The 24822-nt window shown below is 42.4% G+C and overlaps 1 protein-coding gene across 1 annotated transcript in view; it reads left to right on the forward strand.

The window, feature by feature from the left end:
• The window catches only part of FER1L6 (fer-1 like family member 6), a 77826-nt gene that overhangs the window by 15528 nt on the left and 37476 nt on the right, over window positions 1-24822 (forward strand). Inside the window, exons 7-19 of the mRNA XM_063324050.1 lie at window positions 4254-4332; window positions 5918-6074; window positions 7167-7353; window positions 9018-9210; window positions 10190-10533; window positions 14427-14535; window positions 15111-15291; window positions 19002-19122; window positions 20256-20356; window positions 21018-21108; window positions 21894-22013; window positions 23147-23299; window positions 24614-24800. Coding sequence (XP_063180120.1) covers window positions 4254-4332; window positions 5918-6074; window positions 7167-7353; window positions 9018-9210; window positions 10190-10533; window positions 14427-14535; window positions 15111-15291; window positions 19002-19122; window positions 20256-20356; window positions 21018-21108; window positions 21894-22013; window positions 23147-23299; window positions 24614-24800 — 2023 coding nt within the window. The remainder of the gene's footprint in view (window positions 1-4253; window positions 4333-5917; window positions 6075-7166; window positions 7354-9017; window positions 9211-10189; window positions 10534-14426; window positions 14536-15110; window positions 15292-19001; window positions 19123-20255; window positions 20357-21017; window positions 21109-21893; window positions 22014-23146; window positions 23300-24613; window positions 24801-24822) is intronic.

Below are 24822 nucleotides of genomic sequence, written 5' to 3' on the forward strand. Positions count from 1 at the left end.
TGGGGGCTGACCTGCTGGAGAGCAGCTCAGCTGAAAGAGACCTGGGAGTCCTGGAGGACAACAGGATGACCATGAGCCAGCAATGTGCCCTTGTGGCCAAGAAGGCCAATGGCATCCTGGGGTGCATCAAGAAGAGTGTGGACAGCAGGTGGAGGGAGGTCATCCTCCCCCTCTACTCTGCCCTGGTGAGGCCACACCTGGAGTACTGTGTCCAGTTCTGGGCTCCCTGGGTCAAGAAGGACAGGGAACTGCTGGAGAGGGTGCAGCAAAGGGCTACCAAGATGATTAGGGGACTGGAACACCTCTCTTATGAAGAAAGGCTGAGGGATTTGGGTCTCTTCAGTCTGGAAAAAAGACCTCTGAGGGGGGATCTCATCAACACTTATAAATACTTAAAGGGTGGGTGTCAGGAGGATGGGGCCAGGCTCTTTTCAGTGGTACCCGGTAACAGCACAAGAGGTAATGGGCACAAACTTGAGCATAGGAAGTTCCCCCTAAACATGAGGAGGAACTTCTTTCCTTTGAGGGTGGCAGAGCACTGGAACAGGCTGCCCAGAGAGGTGGTGGAGTCTCCATCTCTGGAGACATTCAAAGCCCGCCTGGACGCGTTTCTGTGTAACCTGCTCTGGGTGACCCTGCTCTGGCAGGGGGTTGAACTAGATGATCTCCAGAGGTCCCTTCCAACCCTATGATTCTATGATTCTATGATTCTATGAAAGGTTCTTTTCCCTTGAAGTGCTTTGTCCATTTCCAAAATGAACACCAGGAAAGGGTCTGTGCTGGTTGTGCTTGACAGAGACAGGCACTGGTCAAGAGCTGTAGCAAACACCTGCGCAAAACCTCGTAGACAATTTCATTGTGTACCTGCTTTGCTGAGCTGCTAATAAAATGACAGAAATAAAAAATATTCATTTACACACGGCCAGCTGGACAACTAGGTTGTGAATGCAGGTAGTAAATTGACAGTCTGAATCCTAAGCTCCAGTTAAAATCCACTATATCCCGTGCACAGCTCATATGTATGAAATTCATACCTACATAAATTGTCTGCAGCTGCAGATCTGACCTTCACTTATCCCTGAGGACAAAGCTTACTACAGGCTGATGATGGCCCATCTTTTGCATGGGAGTAGATATTGTGTCACTGTTATGACTTCTATCACAGTGTATGGCCTCTATATTTATTTCTGACACGGTTAATATCAGCACAGTACAGAGACATCAACTCTTGTGAGCTTGGGAATATATAGCTATTTTTCTTCAAGATATGGCCAGTCTTTCTGATCTCCCATTTTTTGATAAGAATTCCATGTATCCGGTGGTGGTGGGGAGTGTGCCAGCTTTCTGAGTGTGTTGGGGGTGTGGAGAAATATGTCACCATTACCTCCTCTAAATCTGCATAGCTTCATAAGGCTCAGCAAACTTATTTGACTCATAGTTGGTGAAGGTGCAACACTAAGAAATTAAAGGTCTTCTAGAAAAAATGACTTTTTTTTAAAAAAAGCCTCACAAACTAACCCAGTGCAGTGCTCATGTATGCTACTGAAAGCAGAGATTCATTACCTTGCAACATGGTTTTGGAAAATGCAATATATCAGGGGAATAGAAACAAATAGAGGAAATATGTGTGCTGGGAGTGAAGGAAACCCTGGGGGATGGAAAGTTCCACAGCACTTGCTTAGCATGAATCTCACTTAACGAGAAACAAATATTGGCAGCGTCCGTTACCAGCAATCATTCATGCACTGAATTTGCTTAATCTGTGAAAACGAACTCATCTGCATATGGAAGCTCAAGGAAAACAAAAAAGATTAATGCTATTGTCCATCAGTTCAGCAGCTCGTCTATCTGTAATCAAAACCTGCATTTGAGGTGAAAATGAGATTTTCAGTTTCTCAGCACCTGCTAATTAATAGATTTTTTTCTTCATTAATATCTTCCAGTGCATTCCAGCAACCTTTTAAAAATGCCATAATAAAACTGAGACGCTCAGTTCATGCTAAACCTGTATGTCCAGTACTGAAATACTCCCCATTTTAACACCGTGTATGCTTGTCCTCATTCAGAAAATGTGAAGAAAATCCTTCAGTCATCTATAGTCAATCAAGTGTGAAAAGACACAAACCTTTAATTAGATACAATGTAGATGTGATGCTCCCTCTCAGAGAAGACAAGAAGTGTTTGCTGTAAGCCTCATTCTCAGATGCTTTGTTACATTAGAAAAAATACGCTTGGAAAAAAAAGTACCAGGAAAGACGCAGAACATTTAATTGAAGCAGTGAATTATTTCCTCAGCAGTTAAAAGCAACATGTGTACTACAGGGAGTGGAACTCCCCATCATTTCAGTGAGAACAGGGGGCATTTACCCAAGTCATCGCATTTCACACAGCAGATCTCAGGGATGGAGAAGTGAGACTTACACATTTAATGTGCTGACATGCCCTGGAGAGAAAATGCAAAGAGCAATGAGACACCACCACCTTGGACTCACCACGTGTCCTCCTCTTGTTTCTGAGTCTTAATGAAACTCTCTCTTTTTTGGCTACAGAAAGGCTAAAACCTTCTTCCCCCTTCAATCCATCCTGCGTTGGGTCAGTTGATTTGGGCGAGTTCCTGTTTCCGTGTAGTTCCTCCAAAGCTGGAATTTTGCCTGACTTCAGGATGAAACACAGTTTTCATGGCTTCTTCCCCACCCCTTGTGCCCTATTCCGATCTCATAGGAGCAAGGGGTCCAGTGCTATGGTGGGACCTGGTGTCATCAGGGATTGAGGAAAAGCAGAACCAGTGCATGAAGCATTGGCTTCACACTGGCTCCTCTCTCACATGAAGGATGCTTAATTTTTAAGCTTTAATAGTAGAGTAAAATAAAACTGCTCCTTTGTCTGCTTTTGATTTTTCAGCCCTTAAAACTCCTTATGTGTTGAAGTGAGGAATTACTGGGGACAACTGAGTGTGTTCCCTAAACCACAGGGGCACAGTGGCCCCAGACCTTTCATGAGGAATGACATTATGTTACAACTAGAAACCTCCCCAATTTTCTGGTAGATCTTGATGAAGGCGTCAGTGATCTTTACTTTGGAACATATGTCTCCCGGTCTTGAAGAAAAATGGACAAAATTAAGTCACATGACAAATCCAATGCAAAGTCACAGAAGTCTTGTATCCCTATCTAGGATATGTAGGTCCAAAGCCAGGGTATGATGTCTTGTATCCCTATCTAGGATGTGTAGGTCCAAAGCCAGGGTATGATGTCTTCCAGAGTCCTAAAATGCTCTCAAGGGTTTGGTGGTTTAGCTCCAACATTTAGATTTAGCTTCTGTGTGCTTGAATCCCATGGGTTTAGCTTCTCTTCGCCAAGGTGTTCCAGCCAATTCAGCCTGCTTTCAGAAGCTTTTCCCCAACAAAGGAATACGTTTAAACCCTTTAAGCGATTCTGAAACCAGGTGAGATACATTTTTTGAGAAATACAGTTCTAGAGCCAGTCTTCCCTCAGAAGACGTTGCTGGCATTTGCCTTGTCTGTACAGTGAAGCACATGCATGTATTTGAAAATCAGCCACAGAAGTACATAGATCCAGGAATCATGACAAAGGAAAGCTATTAATTAAATTGGAACTAAATTAAATTAAATTAAATTCCTTACTTGGCAGGAAGAATAAGGAGAGAGACTCACTAGGGCCTGCTTGCCATCTCATTTACATCTATATCACTTCTCTGATTTCATTAATATTGTGGGGGGTAAATCAGAATTGAGACTCTTGGTTTAAGTGCACATTGAAATGTTGCAAAGAAACACTTTAATTCTTCCTCTTCTGGGTGTACTCAATTCTTATGGCAATTCAGCTATTGCAGAGAAAGTGATATGATTTCTGCAGCCTAGTGTGAAACCAGTTACGCCCCATGTATTTATATTCATGATGGTTTATTTAAAACTGCCAAGTAATATAACTGCATCTGTTCTGAAGACACATCCATCTGATTCCTGTTCTATATAATCCTGGGACCTGGGATGAACCTGTGGGATTCCACTTGGATGCAACTATATTTGTTTCTAAATTAGCACAATACTGGGTAAAGAACAGATTTCAAGCGCTTGCTGTGTCTGCTGTGGCTATGTCCACCCAGTTTTGGGTGGTGCTGGATGTTGCTGCTTATTACCTCTCAACCAAATGTGATCTTTGTTGGGATTGCTCTTTCTTATGCTGATTGGGAAGAGAGAGAGTGACATTCTTTAACTGGCTGTTTTCTAACAGGTTATGCACAATAAACTGATTGGGAGTGTGCTGATAGGTTCCTTTAAAGTAGATCTGGGGACGGTGTATAGTCAGCCAGGTAAGTGGTGCGTTCTCTGCCCCTTTTTTCTGTTAAACGAGATGTGAGGCAGGGAAGGAGAGGAGAGGAGAGGAGAGGAGAGGAGAGGAGAGGAGAGGAGAGGAGAGGAGAGGAGAGGAGAGGAGAGGAGAGGAGAGGAGAGGAGAGGAGAGGAGAGGAGAGGAGAGGAGAGAGAGTTATCCTGCTTTTCCACCTAGATGCTTGTGGGTTATGCCAAGGGCTAAACTTAACAAGGTTTTTGGAAGGGTTGTTTTCCTTTTTTGGAAAAAAGTTCAACACTGAAAACACCTTGACAATCTGCCCCTTGGTGGGAAGAACTTATCAGGGATGGCTTTTCTTTAGTGGGCCAGAGTGGGCAGCTGAATGCTCTGCAAAACCAAGCTTCACTCATTCGTTCCAGAGCATCCAAAGCTCTGCTCTGTGTGTGTTGGGGTAGAAGGGGTGGAGTAAAGGAGAGTGGGATGGAATATGAGAGGAACGGTGAGGAGAGCATGAGACAAGAGGAGGAGCAGACAATAATGGGAGGGAGAAGGAAATCACAAAGAGGTGACCATGGGTCCACTTGACCTGGCATCTTCAGAGCTGTCCAATGCTTTCTGAAGTTTGAAGCTAAGAAAAGATCATGACCCCTCTTTCATCCTGTTTTTACAACCATCCACAAAACATGTATCTTTGTTCCACAGTTACTCAAGTTCCTGGTCTCTTCTCAGTCTTTGCAAATGAACGTATTTAGGCCACTTACTATAGATGTCACCCAGTTATGGCAAAAGTGTAGAGTCGTTCAGGACACTCTTTTTTCAGGGCTCCTGCAAGAGTCAGTAGAGAGAAATGACCTGACTGAAGCGAGCAGTCTACATCCGTACTTAGACTGTGTTAGTCTCTGAATTATGTCCTGTATTTCCTGCTCACACTTTTACAGGAGGGTGGCGTCTAAGGGCTGATCTTGAGCTCGTATCCCTGGTACCCTCTGGTCCTTCCTTCCCACTCCTTTACATGCCCAAGGTGCATGGCCAAGGACTTTATGTAAGGTTTTAGGAACCTGCTCAATGAGGGCTGCTGAAGCAGGGCTGCAGCAAGGGCTGGGTGGTGTCGGTGAATTGTTTTCTGCATTTTCCCACTGGAAGGATGGAGCCGAACCTTCTTCTGGCTGTTGCTTCTTCATCTGATGGCTGTCCACCCTCCTTCTTCCCTTTCTCAGTTGGCAGCCAGTGTTACATCTGGCCTAGCTCCTAGCAAGGGTTTTGCTGCCAGAGAGTTCTGAGATCTTCAGACAGTTCTCATCAAAAAGTTGGCCTTTCCTCATAAAGCCTCAGCCTTAATTCAGTTACTGAAATCTCACACAACCTTCCACCGGTCTTTAGACACTGCTCTCAGTAACTGTTGATGAAAATTAGCTTGTTCCTGATGAGCTCTAGATCAATCCTTTGTTTGCCTTTTTGGTCACACAACATTTTGGACCCTCTAGATGTGCCTGCTAAAAGGTGTGCTTCAGCATGATCGTCCTGAAAGCACAAGGGTTGGAAAGGAGAAATATTTGCACTATTTGCATCCTCTATTTGAGTGTTTAAGTTTTTTCATCTTACAGGTCATCAGTTTTGTGACAAGTGGGCACTTCTCACAGACCCTGCTGACATTAGGACAGGAGCCAAGGGCTACCTGAAGTGTGACATCAGCGTGACTGGGAAAGGTGATGCCATACAAGCTACGCAAAAAACAGCTGATGCTGAGGAGCAGATTGAAAAGTACTGAAATAATTTCTTTTTTACTGATTTCTTCTTTATTAAGTACCTCAATAGTCTTCTACCCTCTTTTCAGTCCTTTCCTTGCTAACTCAGGGTTAATAACAGGATAGCATTGTACACCTGGCTATTCTGATGTGCTCAAAGAGAGTTTTTACAATCCTCTCAACTAAATTGAAGGGCATGTTAGGGTCACTTCTCTGCAGCTGATAGAGTTGACCATGCCCTGTGGCTAAGTGCCAGATTATCCCTGAGAAAAGGTTCATTGATCTGAAACCAGTTAAATATTTCTGAAAAGCAGTGAAGTAAGAAGAAAAATATTGGGAAAAGCTATTCCTTCTCCTCTGTCAGATGTGTGTGCACAGGTATTTTCCATATCCTTAGATAAACTCAAGTTCATTAGCATTCTCCTTGTAAAATACAGAATTTCAAGGTGGTAAAGTATGCTGCCAGCATACTCCAGGGAGAGACACCAAGAAGATGGAGGGCTGGAGCACGTGGTCTACAGGGAAAGGGGTGGGGGTGAGGGGGAGGCAGTTGGTTCCTTGGGCCTTAAGAAGAGCAGGATAAGGGGCATCCTACATGAAGAGGTCAGAGCGAGGCTCTTTCCAGAGCAATACAGTAGAAGTATAAGAGGCTTTGGATGCAGGTTAGAACAAGGGATACAAGAATTTTTTTTTTACCGTGAAGGTGATCAAATGTAACAGGGGCCCAATCTCCATCCTTGGAGATACTCAGAATTCACTGGACAAGGCCCTGAGCAACCTGATCTAACTGGACCTGGTTCTGTATCACAGAAGTTTGCTGAATAATGCTACCCAGCCTAGTGGAAGATGTCCCTGCCCATAGTAGGGGGCTTGGATCTAGATGATCTTTAAGTTCTCTTCCAACTCTACCCATTCTATGATTCTATCATTCTGTGATTTTCTCATGGTTACCAGAAAATGTTTTGGTTTAGATACAGAAGCAAATTCATACGCCTTTTTGTGTCTTCTCAGGACACAAGCTAACTCAAGATGACAATTTTCTTGGAAAAAAAGTCGCTTTATTTTCTGAGTTTTCAATTTTAGAGAAATGGCTTCTTTTTTCTTTCAGGAACCTCTTGATCCCCAAAGGCTTTCCATCTGAAAGACCATGGGCCAGATTCTATGTGAGAATTTACAAAGCAGAAGGACTTCCAAAGATGAACTCTAGCATCATGGCCAATGTCACCAAAGCATTCATAGGCGACAGTAAGGACCTTGTGGATCCCTATGTGGTGGTCATGTTTGCAGGTCAAATGGTAATTGGGATCCTCTTGATCACAAATGTAGGCCTTCTTTCCTATTAGGTGTGCTACAGGCAGGGGATTATGCTGATGTCCTTTAACTTATAGTTACATAAATTAAGCAAAACACGTATTTCAGTCATCAGAAATAAATTTTTCAGTTCTTAAATTATGCAGGAACTAAGTGATGGAAACACTTAATGCCAGCAGATCTAATACCAGCCTCACAGCAGCAGGTTAAAGTCAGGCAGCAGGAGGGGAAAGATAATTCTGTAGATCTGTTACTAAAACATCAAATTACGAGACAGTGAATTACCCAGTGTGTTATTAGGTAAGTGCTATGTTCTGGCCTCCCTCGGAGGAAGCAGGGCTGAACTCAGTAAAGGTGGTCCAATCTGGATTTTAGGGCTGTGTATCAACTGGAACTAGATGATCTTTAAGGTCCCTTCCAACCCTAACAATTCTATGATTTTATGATTCTGAATTACTGTACTGTAATTCAGGACCCTTGCAGCTTTTCTGTGGGTAACAGAAGAAGAAGCATTTGAGTAGACTCTGTCTCAGTGTTGCCTGGCTTCATTGCTTCTGAGGCAATCAAAGATGGTGCTACAAAGAGCTGCTGAGAGGATCCTTCTGACTTTTATGGAAGAGGAGTACAAAGGAGGTCCAAGGTCCGAGTTCCTCTGGGGTACACCCATGAAACACCATGTCAGGGAGCTTGTCTTGAGTACTGGTGTAAATAAGGAAAGAATCAAACTGGAAACGATTTTAAGCCAGCAATGCTTTCAGTGTGCAAGGAAGCCTTAGGTAGAACTCCAGTTAATCCTTTACAGACATTTCAGGCATGAGAATGAGGCCCTTGGTGCTGATTTCGTGTTTTCTTGTGAATCCAAACTGCGAAGTATTACATCTCAAACTAGTATGGGTTAAAACGGTCAAATGCATGCAGTTACTTCAGGTTTAACAGAGGTGTCAAGAAGACATAAGAATGAGTCACTGATGTGCATTTGCATGTTGGTGTGTAAAATATGAGTTTAGAGGTATCACTGGTGGGTTTCCTGCCCCAGTTCTCCCCACCGAATGTGAAAGTAGAAGGCCTGCCACAGCCTGCGTCTGCACAGACTGTGATATGGTCCTGCCATCTCCTTCAAGCTAGGAGGAAGAGCTCCGGTCTCTACATCCCCAGCACACAGGCATACGCCCAGAATGCAATCCACAGTAATCATATTTTATGCTAGATAAATTGCCTCATTTAAGGTAATTCCATTGGTACATGCAGCTTGGCAGCTGTAATGAATTTCATCTTTTATGAGACAAACTGCGCCGCATTACTACTACCCTGGTATTTCAAAAGCCATTTGAAGATGTGCAGTTTGTAGCAGAAATGCCAAAGTCTGCTTTCACAGATATGTTTTGTGCATAAGGGCCCTGAAGAATTAGATCTTATTCCAGGCTCTGCTGTGTGCAGGTGAGAATTCTTTAGCCATAAAGTGGTCTTTTATTAGATATGGAGGGGAAAATAAACAAGCTAATCAAAAAGCTGAAGTACTTTCAAGATAGGATATTTGTGCTTTAAAAATGACCAGAGACATGTGGCTAAGTGCAATTTGTGCTCTACTCATTGCCATTCTCCAGAGTCTGACCCCTCTGGGGTTAAATTTGCTGGACTTTCATTTCAGGGTCGGACAACAGTGCAAAAGAATTGTGCAGATCCAGTATGGCACGAACAGATTATCTTCAAGGAAATGTTCCCTCCGCTCTGCCGAAGAGTCAAAATCCAGGTCTGGGATGAAGGCAGCGTGAATGATGTGGCCTTAGCCACCCACTTCATAGACTTGAAGAAAATATCTAATGAGCAAGATGGTGACAAAGGTAAAAGGGAAAATGTCTGTTCCAGAATATGACCTTAAGGTAAAATCTACTTTCTTGGGATCTGGGCACTGGCTAATCCCATTTTAGGAATGCCCAGAGCTCAAGTGAATATCCATAGTTTTTGTTGATTCTGAGAGACCTTTTCTTGCTTAATTTGAAGTTATATTATATTGTGCTCAGTGCATGGTGGTCTGCCACTGCCTTTCTTGTTACAGGGCTGCTATATAATTTGACACCTTCTTTATGTACCAGTTTCTCTCTGGCAATGAAAGCACAAAGTGTAAATCACAGGCAGAGCAGGCGTGTGTTTCTGATCCACCCAGTAAGAGCAAAGTTTCCAGCTGAGTGCTATCACAGCCTGAGGAGGTACCATGGACTAGTGTGTTTGTCCTCACATATGTGAGGTAAAGCTCACTATCTGGAGTCTTTTCGCTGACGTTTGAGCATGTGTAGCCTTATTTATGCTGTGTGATTCAAGTGTGGAACATGTTTAGTTACCACAGCTCAGCAAAGGCACAGTAACTCCTTAAACCTGGCAATTCAAATGTGGAACTGTGTCCTTAATGAGTAAATAAAAGACAAATCATATAAAGTGAGTAGTGGCATGGGCTTGGGAACAGTTTGGACAATGTGAGAAGGCCTCTGATCCTCTCCCGCCATGTCCCAGCCCTCAGTCTATGGGAGCAAGCTCTTTTTTTCAAGAGGTGCAATAGGCCTCGTGCCCCAGCACGTGTGGTATGAACACCTTCTGAGAAAGAGCTCCATACTGGCAGAGTCCCTGGTTGGATATTGGCAGAGGATCCTTGGTGCCTAAGAATTGCCCTGCAAAACAGTGCTCTATATGAGGTGGTCCCCACATGCATAGAAATGGGTCCAGGTTTGGCTTTTGGTGCACAAGAGGCAAGATTTCTTGGAGCAGACGGTGAGGAGAGTGTGCTAACACCTTACAGAAATGCCATAAAAGGTGCTTTATCTCCAGGGTTTTTGCCTACCTTTGGGCCTGCCTGGATTAATCTCTATGGCTCACCCAGGAACCACAGCCTCATCGATGACTACCAGGAGCTTAATGAAGGTTTTGGAGAAGGGGTCTCCTTCCGGGGACGTCTCTTCATTGAGATTGCTGTAGAAATACTTTCAGGAGGAGCCCGTGAGTCGAAGTTTTCAAGTATTATCAAGGATATCAAATTGCCATCTAAAGACTTCAAAGCACCCAAAGGAAAAGACAAAACTGAGAAAGCAGGAGAGGATCGAAAATCAGCTTCTCCTTCAGATAAGATGAACTCAACGGAAGTGGAAGTCGAGCCATTTGATGTGCCTTTAGAGGTTGGTATTTTATTAAGATATTGTTTGACTTTTGTTCCTAAACCTCCAAGGCTGGCACTGATGTGTGTATTTGAGTTCAGCCCACCTAATACTGCTTTTATGTACTCCCTACAGCTTCTCCATGCCTCCTTAGTCTTGGGACCTTCCCATAATAATGCAGCACAAATGGAGCATTAATGTGTACCTGTAACTGTTAAAAAAATTTCAAGAAGGACTTGGTTTCAATAAAACTTCAACTCCTGTCCCGTTGTCCCTTCTGTGCTAGCTGCATCCATGTGTTCCTACTAGAAACTTATATGAAGTCATATCTGCTAAATCACAGAGAGCTGGTGGGGGAGGCTGATAATTATAAAGTCTGATTTCCTGCATTCATTTGAGAAAAATTGGTAGTTGTCAATTGAAGTCAGTAGGGAATCACTGACATAGAATTTGTCCAAATGCTGAGAGATACAGCCTGGCCTGTTTTACTTGCCTCCTTTAACCTTCATTGTCCATGTAGGTTTAGATTGATAATCTCTGTAGGAGAGGGGCTGCAAATCATGTGCTCAGCTTCAACTGGTGTTATCTGATGTTACTTTCCCAACTCCACCTGTTGTACGGGGTTTCATCATGGGAAGATCTGTGCTACGATGCTTTGAGAAAGTTGTGCAGTTGTGGCAGGGCATGTGGGCTCAGGTGCTGAGCCAATACTTGAGCTTTGATTCTCTGCTCCATCACATCACTGTCTGGGAGCAGCAGCGCAGTGGTGCATGTGCAAGCCCTATTTTTTTTTACCCAATAAATAGGAAGAAAAATATTCTCATAACCCGTTTTCTCCCCATTTCGGTATGTCGTTGATCAAAATATTGGCTTTTGTAGTGGGAGTTTGTTGTGGTTTTGGCCAAATTGGCCAATGGCTGGCAACAGAAGCTCCCCCCAGCCTCTCGTACACGGAGAGGAGGAGGAGGAGAGATAAAGAGATTTATGAGTTTAGAAGAAACTAAACTACTTTAATGAAATATTAATAATAAAATAAAAAGGAAAATAATGAAATAGATACAGAATATACAAAACCATATCAAGCTCTCAGGATGACGTCACTGGCAGGCACTGGGGAAGTCCCAGACTGGACTTGGTGACGGGTGGGAACTGGATTCCACAGCTGGAGTCAGGAACACATGGATTGGGATCAAAGGCAAATTAACAGACAGGGTCCTCCTCGGACATTGGCCACTGAAGAAAGAGATCTAAGCCTTTGATCCCTCAGCTTTTACACTGAGCATGGGGCAGATGGGATGGAATACCCCTGCTGGTCAATTTTGGGTCACCTGTCCTGTCCGCTCCTCCCCGCAGGTGGGACCCCTCTGCGCTTTTCCAGTTCCAACCCTTCAACGGGGTAAATAATGAAATTAGCTGACCTTGGTTGTTACAGCAATAAATATAAGCAAGAGCCTTTCTGTGTACTGTTCCTTGGCACAAACTGTCTTATCACTCTGAATGAACCGTTTTAGACACAACACGCTGTTAATTTCAGAGAGTTAGAAGAGGCCTAGCTAAGAAATAAAATTACTGAACAGAAAGTTGGTTCTGTTTTACCTCAAACCAAGACAGAGTCCCACCGCAGCGCTTAAGGCACTCATGTTCTTTATTGGGTCAGATTCTTGGTCTTTTGACTCCATGTTTACAAGTAAATAGGAGAGGAAATATTGCCCTTTGGTCTTGAGGCCTAGCCTTGACAAGTGCTCTTCCTTGGCCTGTGCCCTATGGCCGGCATGAGTGCTAGCTGGAGCCGGTCAAGGAGTGTGTTAGCAGAGAAATGGCAAGGGTAATCTCAAACCAGTTGAGCGAACCTGTGTCCTGGTCTTGCTTTATATACTCATATAGTTGTAATTGCCTCTGTCCCTCAGCTCTTCTGTGAAGACTGAAATAGAGGTGACATGAGAAGAAATTTATTTCTATATATTTTCCTCTATATGGAAGAAATCCATTAATGTGAGCGGCCCAAACACTATGGTCTTAGGTGCTAGCTAAATGCTCCAGGTAGAGGAACAAACCCTGCTGTAACACCAATAAATATTAATAGTAGTAATAAGGATTTATTTCTGGCTACTATGCCTCAGTTTCAAATACAGAATGAATAAAAGGCAACAACATAATACAGTGATGCTTGATATTTTATTTTTGACATTCGGCAATATTTCATGCTACAGTAGACACAGTAATTGTATTACAACTCTCTGAAAGGGAAAGCAGTAACTGGAGACATTACAAATAAGGCAAAAAATGTCTCATAGAGCCTCTGAGACAACAGAGACAAATTACCCAGCCCCACAGCACAACTTTATTGACCTATTCCAGCAGCAAGAAGACATTAAACATTTGCAGTTTTCTTTCTTTATAATGGGAGAGAGATGCGTGTGTCATAGTCTCTGAGTCTCAGCTTTATTAGGCACCCTGTGCTCTGGGTTCGTGCTGAAAATAATCAAGGCTCAGGGAAGCTAAAGCTACTCTGGAGCTGCAATCTGTTTGTGGTGTTAGCTTTGGTACGTGATGCTGCTAATCCTTTCATGAAGACCTATGACCTTTTGCTCTGTATAGCAGAGGTTTTCCAAAACGAAGCGATCATGGTCTGTGTCAAAAGCTGTTTCTGCTTTGCAAAAGTCAGGGAAACAAATATTCATATACTGCTGATGTTTTATTCATTGCCTCGCTCTGTTGCAAAAGAAACTGGTACTGATCTTGCCTAATGGACTTCAGTACACTGGTGTCCATGCTGTGAAATCAGTACGATTTGCATTGGAGCAATTGTGGCAGTCAGGGTGTGAATTTAGGGAGAACTCAAACCACAACTTTTATTTCCATTGAGCTTAGTCTTGGTTTGGGCTAATAGCTTGTTTTGTTAATGACCCAAGAGTGCTAGAGGTGTTAGCTAGCCTTCCCTAAGTGAGAGTGGTGCCGAGAACAAGCAGGCGCTGGGGCTCCAATAGGTTTAAACTGAGCCAAACCGTGCCTTAAAACTGCACAAAAGGTTGTTACACTGTTAAGGGTGTGCTGCTGCACCAAGACCCTTTGGTTCTTGTGCTTCCAAATTCTGTGACAATCTGAAAACACATTTACTGGTTTCTGTGCTGTGACGTTAGGGAAGGCAGAGAGCGGAGGACTGTACCCCCCTGCAATGAGACCCACCTTTGGGCCTGTAGTTTAAAGCACAGGAGGATTAAAAAAAAATGAAGGATTGCTTGTCTTCAGTAGGCTTTTGCACAGGGCTGCTGTCTAATAAAATGTGGATGCCAGAAATCTTTAAGTTTACTGGCATCACTGAGAGCTGCGTGGTGTCCCTGAGCAAGGTCAAAGTCTTGATAGTACAAACACATGGGCAGTAGGTTGATACCATCCCTGGGGAGAGCAGAGCCGGGCAAGCACGCCCCTGCCAGGATGGTAGTATTTAGTATCGCAATGCAAAGGAAGACTAGTGCTGTACTTACTGCGAAATTACTTCTGTCAGGATGGTGACATTTTGTTGCTTTTGCACTAAAATGGCCCTTGAGCTGCCATAGTGTATAGTTTGACTGATGGTATAAGAGTACGTGAAGACACAGAAACCATTTCATAGCGACTACTGGTGAGGCAGAGTATGAAGTGAGGGGTAATGACTCTCATGTAATCAGTTTTGATATAACTGGACAATACTGACAAGACCAAAGTCACACAGGTTTATCTCTTTTTCCAATCATATCAGTTTCTCACAGAAGAGGTATTACTTCTTCCTACAAATTGTGCCTCACTGATCACCTCAGACTGATGGATCTACAGCAGTAACACAGCTACTGGAGACTTACAAAGACTCCTCTGTGCTGTAAAAAAAAGTCAAAGGTAAAATAATGTCATATTTCTGCCTCCTTCTTCTCCAATAGATCTATGAAGAGAAATCTGAGGAATTCCTCCTCTTTGGGACATTTTTTGAAGCCACAATGATTGATAGGAAGGTTGGGGACAAGCCAATAACCTTTGAGGTTTCTGTTGGTAAGTGTGTTAAGCTTTTCTCCAAAGCAGAGAAGGAGTCTCAGGAGCAAGGGGATGCTACATGTTATTGACAGCTGCGTCTCAGGGCTCAGGAATCAGCTTTAGAGCAGGGCTTACAAGTTGGAGTTAAACCCTGATCGTCATTTCTCTGGGTAGCAGCCAAGCTGGGCGTACTGATGCATAGCTGTCTCTACTCCCAGATGCCCTGTATCAATACAAATCTTCTCACCCAATATATACAGCAACTGACCCAGTATTTTGCCTCCTAATCTCTTCAGAGAGCCAACTCAAATAATTTACCTCAGGGCAGAGTTCATTCTGTGATGCCCATTGCAATTAGTCCTCTCATCACTTGTAATCATAGAATCATATAGGTTGGAAAAGACCCTTGGGATCATCGAGTCCAACCATCAACTCCACTCTACAAAGTTCTCCCTTACACCATATCCGATGTAATCATAGAATCATATAGGTTGGAAAAGACCCTTGGGATCATCGAGTCCAACCATCAACCCCACTCTACAAAGTTCTCCCTTACACCATATCCCTTAACACCACAAATCCTGTATCTCTAGGTAATTTTGGAAATATTACTGATGGGGTGTCAGCAGGAGCTGGAGGGAAAAAAAAGACACGGGATGGAGAAGCAGAAGAAAGCCTGCTGCACGAGGGGGAGGATGAAATTTGTCATGACCTTGGAGTTCCCCTGATATCCACCACACCCCCTGAGAAGCCACTGATCACAGGTGGGAACAGGTGAGGATCTGTGTTTTGAAACCTTATCATGCAGGATTCTGGTTCCTATTTTATAATCCTGCAGGACTCATTAATGAACCCTGTCAGCATTAAACAGGTTGTATGGAATTGAGGCTTTCAAGTCCTCAATTACATATTTCACAACAGTAAATTTTCTAGGCTCCACTGAAGTGAAAGGGCTCTGAGCCATTTTACACTCATCTTCTGAACTTGGCCTCATGGGCTCTTGAACTTCTGGTGTTTCCAAAAGGGCTGCGTGATTCCAACTATACATCGGAAAGCTATAGGAAAGTGCAACTCCTTCAGCGCTATCCCAGGTTTAGGGTCCCATATTCTGATCGCAAGTAACATCCACCCAGTGACCAGATCCAGAAGCAGAATGACACATCAAAAATATTGAAATCTGGTCAAGCCAGAGTCAGCTTCCCAGAACACTTTCCAGACTTAATAATTATAGAAGTAGACTTAAATAGCAAGTAGTAACACAAGTAGGAGGAAATAGTCCTTGAAAAAAGAATGGACCAATGGATGGAAACATGCAGCACGGTTTTTATAAATGGCCTTGTTTGTAAACAGAAGTGTAAAGGTTTAATTCATTTCGAAGATGCTAGTAAAAAGAAATATTTTCTTTGGTGCTTTGGTAGGTAAAACCCTGATATTGCTGAGTGCCAAGACCAGATGGTACCTCTTTCTTTAGAAGACCAGGCCCTGCAAGCAGTTTACAGATATAAGGACCAGGTGGGAAATATCAACCTGGATCTGTTTGGTTTCTGGACCTCCCTAAAGTTAAAAAGTATTTTCATCCTTTCTTGCAATCAATCAAGTCAGATTGAATATATTAATCAACCAAGTGAGAGCTCAGTCAGATTAGATAAGAGCTAGTGCAAGAAAAAAAAAAAAGGTAGAAATTTTGGTTTCTGCAGCAAATAAATAAAGATAAGGGGGGAAAAACAATGTTTGACAGAAAGATAGTTGCCTCTCCTCTTTAACAGGATTACAGCTTTCGATACATGCTGCATTATTATCCTCCCTGAGAGACTGTGGGATTTTTTATTTTTTCCCTTAACAAGAATTTAGATTTAAAGAACTGTTGTAAAGGAATGAATCATTCTTCAAATCTGCTATTTGCTTCTTGGCTCACTCCAATATTAACAAAGTTTTCTGTCTTTAAAGATCCCTTTTCCTCAAATTTATGTAAATTGCTGCGTCTTTTTTTCCCCCTGTGCTAGCTAAAACAGTTTGGCCAGCCATAGATAGCAACTAATGACTTTATGACTGTTGTCTCATTGGCATCTTACTGGTCTCATCACTGGATATTTTTAGTGTTAATCAGTCCTTAATGGGATATCCGATAGTTTAGATAAACTCTGCATTTTAGAATCATAAATGAACAATAGAAAACAAAAAGAGTCCATTTTGGAGATTAAACCCACTAATTAAAGGAGCAGGCACCATGAAATTGCCAGGAATTTTCCATCTTTATGTCAAAATGTATAGCAAAAGGATAAGCTAACACTGAAAAAACGTTTCCCCCAGATTCTTACAGGGGGAATAATAGACATGAAAGTTCAGTCTTCCATGTGAGTTATTTCGTCTTCATCTTTTCAAACAGAAATATTCTCACATAAACCTATTAAGGATGTGTGGAAGTTAGGGGTTATGAATAGGACACTCAAGAGCGACAAGTGATTTGTTTTCTGTGGGCTTGGCTTAGTGCTCAAACCCCTATGCTTGGTCCTGTCTGAAGTGACTTAGGGTATCTGAGGCACCCTCACAAGCAAACATGAGAGACCGAGACACTTCTGGGCCCACAGGATGCCCATGCTTAGACAACTCAACCTACTGGGGCTCTGGATTTCAGAAGCAGATAATCAGGACTTTCTGAAAATTTGGCTGTGCTCAGATAGAGAGACCTTGAAATGGAAGAAGAGAATTCTTCTCTCCATAGGAAGTGCACTCTCCTTTCTGGGATACCACAGCCTCTCCCAGAGGAGAAGAAATGGAAAATGCAACCATTTTTTTCTGCCAGTTGTTGAACATCATGAAGTGCAGGAGGCGTGGGTAGTTTTATTCTTTATTATTTAGGGAATCAGTTTCTGTGGAGAAATACTGAAGGGTCACAAGGCAAGTTGTGCTGGTTTTGACCGGGATAGAGTTAATTTTTTCCATAGTACCTTCTATGGGACTATGCTTTGGATTTGAGCTGGAAACAATGTTGATAATACAGTGACGTTTTTGTTATTGTTGAGTGGTGCTTACACAGAGTCAAGGCCTTTTATGCTTCACTCCCACCAGCAAGCGGGCTGGAGATGCACAAGAAGTTGGGGGGGGGACACAGCCGGGACAGCTGACCCCAAATGACCAAAGGCATATTCCATACCATATGACATCATGTTCAGCAATATAAAGCTGGTGAAGAAGGAAGGGCAGGGGGGACATTTGGAGTGATGGCGTTTTGTCTTCCCAAGTAACCCTTATGCATGATGGAGCCCTGCTTTCCTGGAGATGGCTGAACACCAGCCGCTCGATGGGAAGTAGTGAATGAATTCCTCGTTTTGCTTTGCTTGTGTGCGTGGCTTTTGTTTTACCTATTAAACTGTCTTTATCTCAACCCACATGTTTTCTCACTTTCATCCTCTGATTCTCTCCCCCATCCCACTGGGAAGGGAGTGAACGAGCAGCTGTGTGGTGTTCAGTTGCCAGCTGGGGTTAAATCACAATGCAAGTGTACCCCAGAAAATAGCTGTCCTGTACAGTCTCTTCTCATCTGCAGGGCATGTAATGGTGGTATTGGGTTAGAGCCATTCCCAGGAGAACATAAAGCCGTTTATAGAGCTTCATATCCATTAAAAAGCTCTCCACTGTCCCGTCACTAAGAAAAATGATGAGATCTCTAGCGCTAAATTCAGTAGTCAGAGTCAGAGCATGGTGTTTCATAGGGCTATAGTATTTATATAAAAGGGGGGCAACGTGCTTATCAGGTACATAGTTTTGACATAGTGCCTACCACAACCCTAATAGAAACACCAGGTTTTGTGGCAGGTATGCATTAAAGTCTGCAGAGCCTCTGGTTATGCTGACTTCTTATTCATTTTTTCCGGTACAAGACTCATAAAGCTGAACACCCAAAGAAAGCAGCATTACAAAAAGAATCAATGTGGCAACTTGGACCTAAGATAAAAAGTGAGAAAAGTGAGAGCAGTAGATGCATTTTATCACTGAGTTATTATGAATTCGATATGACTTTTACTAATTACGCTCTTGCAGATCAGCTTCTCCCAAGGAACGTCAATGTCCACTAGCTATTGCTTCTGAAAAAAAGCATCTTGTGAAAGTAATGTGTTGGTGAAACTGCCACATGCCTCTTCTGCTGAGCAGTGTGCAGAGCCATTGCTCTTGAAGAGGTGATCAGATTTTCATCTTTGCTCCTTTCTCCCTTGTTGCTTCCCACCATTGACAGTATTTCAGAGCTTCTCTGCATGACTCTGCCTGGCTTTTCTCCCACCCTGGAAAGCACTGAAACTGTTGACTGTTATTCTCTTCAGGGATGTCTGTCCTTCTCGATATTTACTGGTTAGCATATGTGAACACATCCTGTTGTGTCTTCGATTTCTGTGCTGTGAGAGAGCGCCAAAGAGTTTTTGTTTCCCATGCCTCCCCCTGGGCTTCTCACTCACTTTTGTGATCTACTCTGTACTTTGTTTTCACAGGAACTACCAGTACCTGCCGTACGACGAGAGGAAGCCCTGTATCTGTGTCAAGAGCTACTGGGGTGATCAGACCTTTCGTCTGTACTCTTCCAACACACTTGAGAAAATGGCGGATCACCTGGTAAGTGGTAACCATCTTCCCAGGCTCATGTGTTCAGCAGAGTATGGCAGTGAGAGGTCACATTCCCCAAAGCAGGCCTTCAAAATTTCTCCCACTACATTCCTTGCTGTTCATTTTATGAAAGAGTAGCTGATATCAGCCCCTTATCTTTTTTTTTTTCCTAAATTGCTTTAATCTGTTAAAGCTAGTCAAATATTTCTGTCCACAATTATTTCTTTTTTCTGTAGGGATGTCTTCTTTTCTCAGAAATGTCTTATTCTTTGTAAGAAGAGTCAAACAATTAAAATATGAAATATAGAATAATTCTGTCTCCTATGGTTCTTCCTCTGATGTCTTCTTGTCCAGACCACATGGTTTAACGTGTGTTTATGCTGGACACTCTTTAAAGGACACTTTTTGTTTTTAGTTTTCATAAAACATTGATAGAGACAAAATGGCATATCGTCTCATGGGCAGTCACTGTGATGCCCTTGTCAGTGTTTTCCCATAATGATGTTTTTTTCTACCCTTATTTATGCAAGGTTGTATCATGAGAAGCTATTGGCTTATAGGCCAACATTTTGAATCCAGGTATTTGAAAATTAAACATCTGAATATATATATGAAGAGAAATGTTTGTCAGTGTACCTGAACACCCACAGGCCTTGCTGGAAATCCAGCCATTTATTTTAGTTTCTAAGAACAGAATCCATTTCTCAATGGTAACAGTAGGTGTTGCAGTAGACCCAGGTGCCCACTGAAGTTTAAGAAGTTAACTCCAGCAACCTACTAAATTTAAGCAGCAGGGCTGGAAACAGAACCAAGGAGAACTACAGTTTTTCCTCCTACCTCATGAAGAATGTTTCCCATTGACTGATCTTCAGCAGAGAAGTGAGAAAACGAAGCTGCTCCAAGCAGTAGTAGCTTGGACTAGTAGTTGGAGAGACTGGGGAAAGGTCAAAATAAATCATGCTGCTGGAGTCTTCTCTCTGTGCACTTCAAGCATAGTGCTGTATCAAAGGTCCTGTTCTGTCAGGTTACAAAGTCGCCTCCCTCATTCTTGCTAGTCATACAGTGAATAATGGTGTGGTAACACTGGCAGAATGACAAAGTGCCCTCCTTTACATAATGGCTTTTTTGTGTGTTTTTCGTAGGAGGAATCATTAGAGCAAGTAAAGGACTTGATCAAGGTTTCAGAGGTTGCATCTGAGGAGAAAATGAGGACAACCTTAAATGATTTTATCAATCAAAGCAGGTAACTACATTTACTAGAGGCATACAGAAAATCAACTTTATATGTTCACTACAAATTCGAGGCTAGACAAGGAAACTGATGATAATTAAAAAAAAAAGTACAGTAAACTTCCTGAGATATATATTTTATTTATTCTGCTATAAAAGCAAAGGCCTTCCTAAATTGCAGTTTATATTTATAGAGAGAAAATATTTTATTATTATTTTCAATATTCAGTGTTGACCATAATCTACTGCCAATCGTTATATTTTCTTGGCTTTCCGGGTTCTAAGAATAGAATGTATATGGGATAAGTAGGATTAAATCAAGTGTGTGATAGACATACTATAAAAAAGGACAAGGTTAAGATAAAAACAAAGTATTCCACATGCTGGGTTAGATCACCCAATAGGCTCTGTGTCGGATGACATGATTGGGCTCAAAACAGGTATAAACTCTAATTTCTAGATATCAACCCTGTTTCTGTGAATTGTGGTGAAGAGTTTTTGGACTCAATTCTTTGAATCTTCTAGGTGTTCAATATTTATTTTAGAGAATTTCAGCATCTCTGTCTTGTGGTTTGTGTACTGCAGCAGACAGACAACATTTAATTCCAATGTATTTTAGCAGCTCACATTAAAAAAATAACACAGTTAAAGAACCTGTTATTTTTGTGTCCTAGGGCCTTCATTACCATTGCTGAAAAGAAGCCCAAAGGGTTGAACTACACTGCTTTGGACAAAAAGAGACTCATGCTGTTCAAGCAAGAGCTGGTACGTGTGTTTTTTCCATTAAGTGTCGATGCAATGACTGAAATCATGCTGGTTGTATACATTTTAATTTCTATTTGATTTCACCATACTGGAATGCTTTGTAATTAATATGAATATAGTATCCATGAGTGTTTAATAATGACTGTTATCCCACTGTGCTTAATAAAGAGTTGTAAGATACCCTAAAATAATTCAGAACATGTTTTTAAATACAAACATGACATTATTATAATGAGCTGATTTTTCTTTTCCATGCATCTTAAAATGGGACGGTGCTGAGTTCAGTGGACAAGCACCAAATTAACGCTGCTGTTAGGCTTTAAATTACTGTGGTGGGGCTGAACTTCAAGACTAGTAAATTCTGGCATTAAATATTCTTGGACCTAATCAGCTCCTCCAGGGAACAAGTGAGAAGAAACCGAACTGTGTGGGGGTCGCCTGAATGTTTATTAGCTTTATTTACTGTTTGTAGCACAGAATTTGGTTGTGATTTCTGTGACAGCTGAGGCCCAATAATCCTAGGTGATAACCACGTGTCTCTTGTGACTTCCATACATGCAGTACGCATACAAACAAAGAGTAAATGGGGGACGTTCACATTTTACGTTATTCTGCTCCAAAGAGTTGATCACTTTCTGTTATGATGAAGAAGGTAATTGTTACCTTGAACCAAGTGTCTCCATCTTCTCTTTTCAACTTGAATTGAAGACTGTTTCCTCCTTCTGTGTTCAGTTGAAACTACTTGATAATGCATAAAAAATACATATTGTCTTTCCTGACTGCAGGAAGCAATGTCCAGTGATGCCAAGGGAATTGTTCATCAGCATAAAAAGAAGATGCCACTGGATGAAATGATGCGTGAGACTCAGAGCTTTATAGATAAAATTCGATTCTTGGTTGATGAGGTAATCCACACAGAAATTCGGATAAATTTAAATTCCAGGGCTTGACTTTGGTTTCCATAATCCCGTGTGAATAATAACTCCTGGCCTGGTTATCCAATGAGTTCTCCTTTAGATATCTGGACCCAATCCTCTTTTGCATTAGATGGACCTGTTAACAGACTGGGGTAGGAAACACTGGGCAATGTGATATGGAGAAGGTGCGGTACAGAGAGTTTTTCTTTTTTTTTTTTTTAAAAAATAAGATCATCCCATATGTGACCTGGTGGTTTGGGGACAGCCTGCTTTATGATCCGAATTCATGTCTCCACTTGTATGGTTGTAGTGATTTGGAGCTCAGGGGTCTCTATTCTATACTTCACTGTGCAGACACTGCTTAGACATCCTATTAAGCCTAAGAATAACAGAAGAATGGACATATTTGGTCGGGCCAAAATCCAGCCAGTGGAGTGCTGTCCCTCTGAGAGCTGTCTGTGCTAGCCAACTGCACAGGGCCATGGCTCAGAGAGCACGTGGCACAGCCTGGCATGGTTTGCAGCCTGCACCCAAATTCTCTTCCTTCCCAAAACAGAGTGACCTTGCTTGCAGTGTCTCCTGGGAACAACCCCTGGGCTGGTCTTTGCTTCGAACCACGTTCAGGCTTTGCTTGGGGAAATGCTACTGGGGAAATGCTATTTGAGGCAGGGCAAGGCGATGTCACGGAGCATCCGCACAAGCAGAATAGATAGTTGTATGCCAGTGCTTGACTCTGAGTCTTTTTTTGTTTGCTGGTATAGATGAAGTTGAATGTGTTTCCATGGTAGGTACTTTCAGCTTATGCAGTCTGTGGGTATGTTATTTTCAGAGACAGAGTCACACCCAGAATTTTAATTTTAGTTTCTCCTGAATTGATTTACAAAGCAGATGCTGCTTAATCACTCTACAAAGTTCTTTAACTTCAGCTGTGCTTAGGAATGGAGGTTTGGACTGCAAAGCATGAAGTGACAGCCTCTTTAATTCTGGGTGCACATCAGCCACTCCACAGAGCTATGAGGGAATCAGCTCTTAGTAAAATAGAGAGTGTTTTAATAAAAAATAATGGTGATGGCTCATAGAAATAATTCAGGTTTAGTTCAATATTCATCGTCATTTAACAGCCGCAGAATACGGTGCCTGATGTGTTCATCTGGATGCTCAGCAGCAACAAAAGAGTTGCATATGCAAGAGTCCCAGCAAAAAACATACTGTATTCTCCAGTGAAGGAGCAGAGAGGCAAGGACTGTGGGAAGATTAAAACTCATTTCCTGAAAGTAAGTCTGGGGCACTCTGCAAACACAGGGAACGCCTGGGGAGCATTCGGTATTCACATTTTTTCCAGGCATTTTATTTTACAGGCTCACCTTTGAAATGTACTAAAAATGTGTGCACGTTTATAGCTGCCGTCTATTAATGTTTGCTTCTTACATTTCTGCTTGTCCTTCTCTAAGCACTGCATCATTACCAGGCTTTTGATGTATGACTAATTAATTCTCTCATTATTTGTTATGGCAAGTATATAGCATTATTTATCTATGGCTGTATAAATAAAGATAGAAGAGGTACAGCCTCTTTGCTGGCAAAGACGTCAGAATGCAGCACATGGAAGTCCGGGAGGAGAGTGGTAAGAGATCAGCATGCAGCAACTCAGATAGCAAAGAAACCTAGGTATTCAGTGGTAATACAGCGATTTATTTATGCTTGCTATTTAAAATGTGCCTAGATTTGTGCAATGTATGTCCAAAATATAGTTATGGGATTACTCATCTTGAAAGAAAGTCTTAGTGGATATACTCCTACAAAGGCAGTGTGACGGGCGGTGGAATGTTACGCAATGTAATTGTTACTATAGCCATCAGGAAAAACCCAAACACATAAGAAAGTAGTAACTTCATATTACGAATTTTGAGTCATTTAGTTATATGGGAGCACTCCCATAAAGTACAGCTGAAGAGCAGATAGAAATATTGAAGCTCCTGATATATGTCATAGGTACTTGTTAAGCGCAGTGCTGTTTGCCCGCATGAGCAAAAAACCACCATAATTAACTCTCCAGCCCCATCAATATCAGGAATTGCCTTAGGAACAGATAATACTAAACACTGAGCTTGGCAGAGCTAGATGAAGTGGGAAGGGGGAGGAAGGAAATAATAGTATTGTTTGTCAAGGCTAGTAACATTTTATGCTGGAATATGTTTTCTGACCTGCCCAATGGAGTATTATTTTTAGTAATACCTGAGACTAACTATTGGAGGTGAGCAAAACCGCATGATGTGGAAAGTGGGCTGAAGTCTGGGAAAAGCAGGGTATCAGCTAGCACCGGTATGCTTGCAGCTACTAGGTAGCCTGAACAAATCTCTGCATATTAGGCAGACTTCCGACCAAGCAAACTACTCATTTCTTCCCTAAGAATCACAGAAGTTTCTTGTGCTAAATGAATCTCAGGGCCACTCGCTGTGGAGAAAGGCCATTTATCAGTATATCAACTCAGTGAATGTTCCTTTAGTTTACTCTGGCTTGGTAGCACTCAGCATCCAGCCGCCACTCTTTCTTGAGCTTGTGGGTGATGGGTGGATTTTGTTCTTCAGTTACCAGGCAAGCGCTCACTGGGCTGGACTGTGCAGGCAAAGGTGGACATCTACCTATGGCTTGGACCTGCCAGCTATGCCCAAAGCATCATGGAGAATTTGCCTGTAGGATATGAGACTGAATTACCATCTGAAACCAACTCAGGGCAGAGTGCGGCGCCCTCACCTGCCTGCTTGCTGTATAAAAGTAAGGCACCGTTTCTTCTCTA

Source organism: Chroicocephalus ridibundus, chromosome 2 (genome assembly GCF_963924245.1).
Source record: "Chroicocephalus ridibundus chromosome 2, bChrRid1.1, whole genome shotgun sequence".
Classification (NCBI taxonomy): domain Eukaryota; kingdom Metazoa; phylum Chordata; class Aves; order Charadriiformes; family Laridae; genus Chroicocephalus; species Chroicocephalus ridibundus.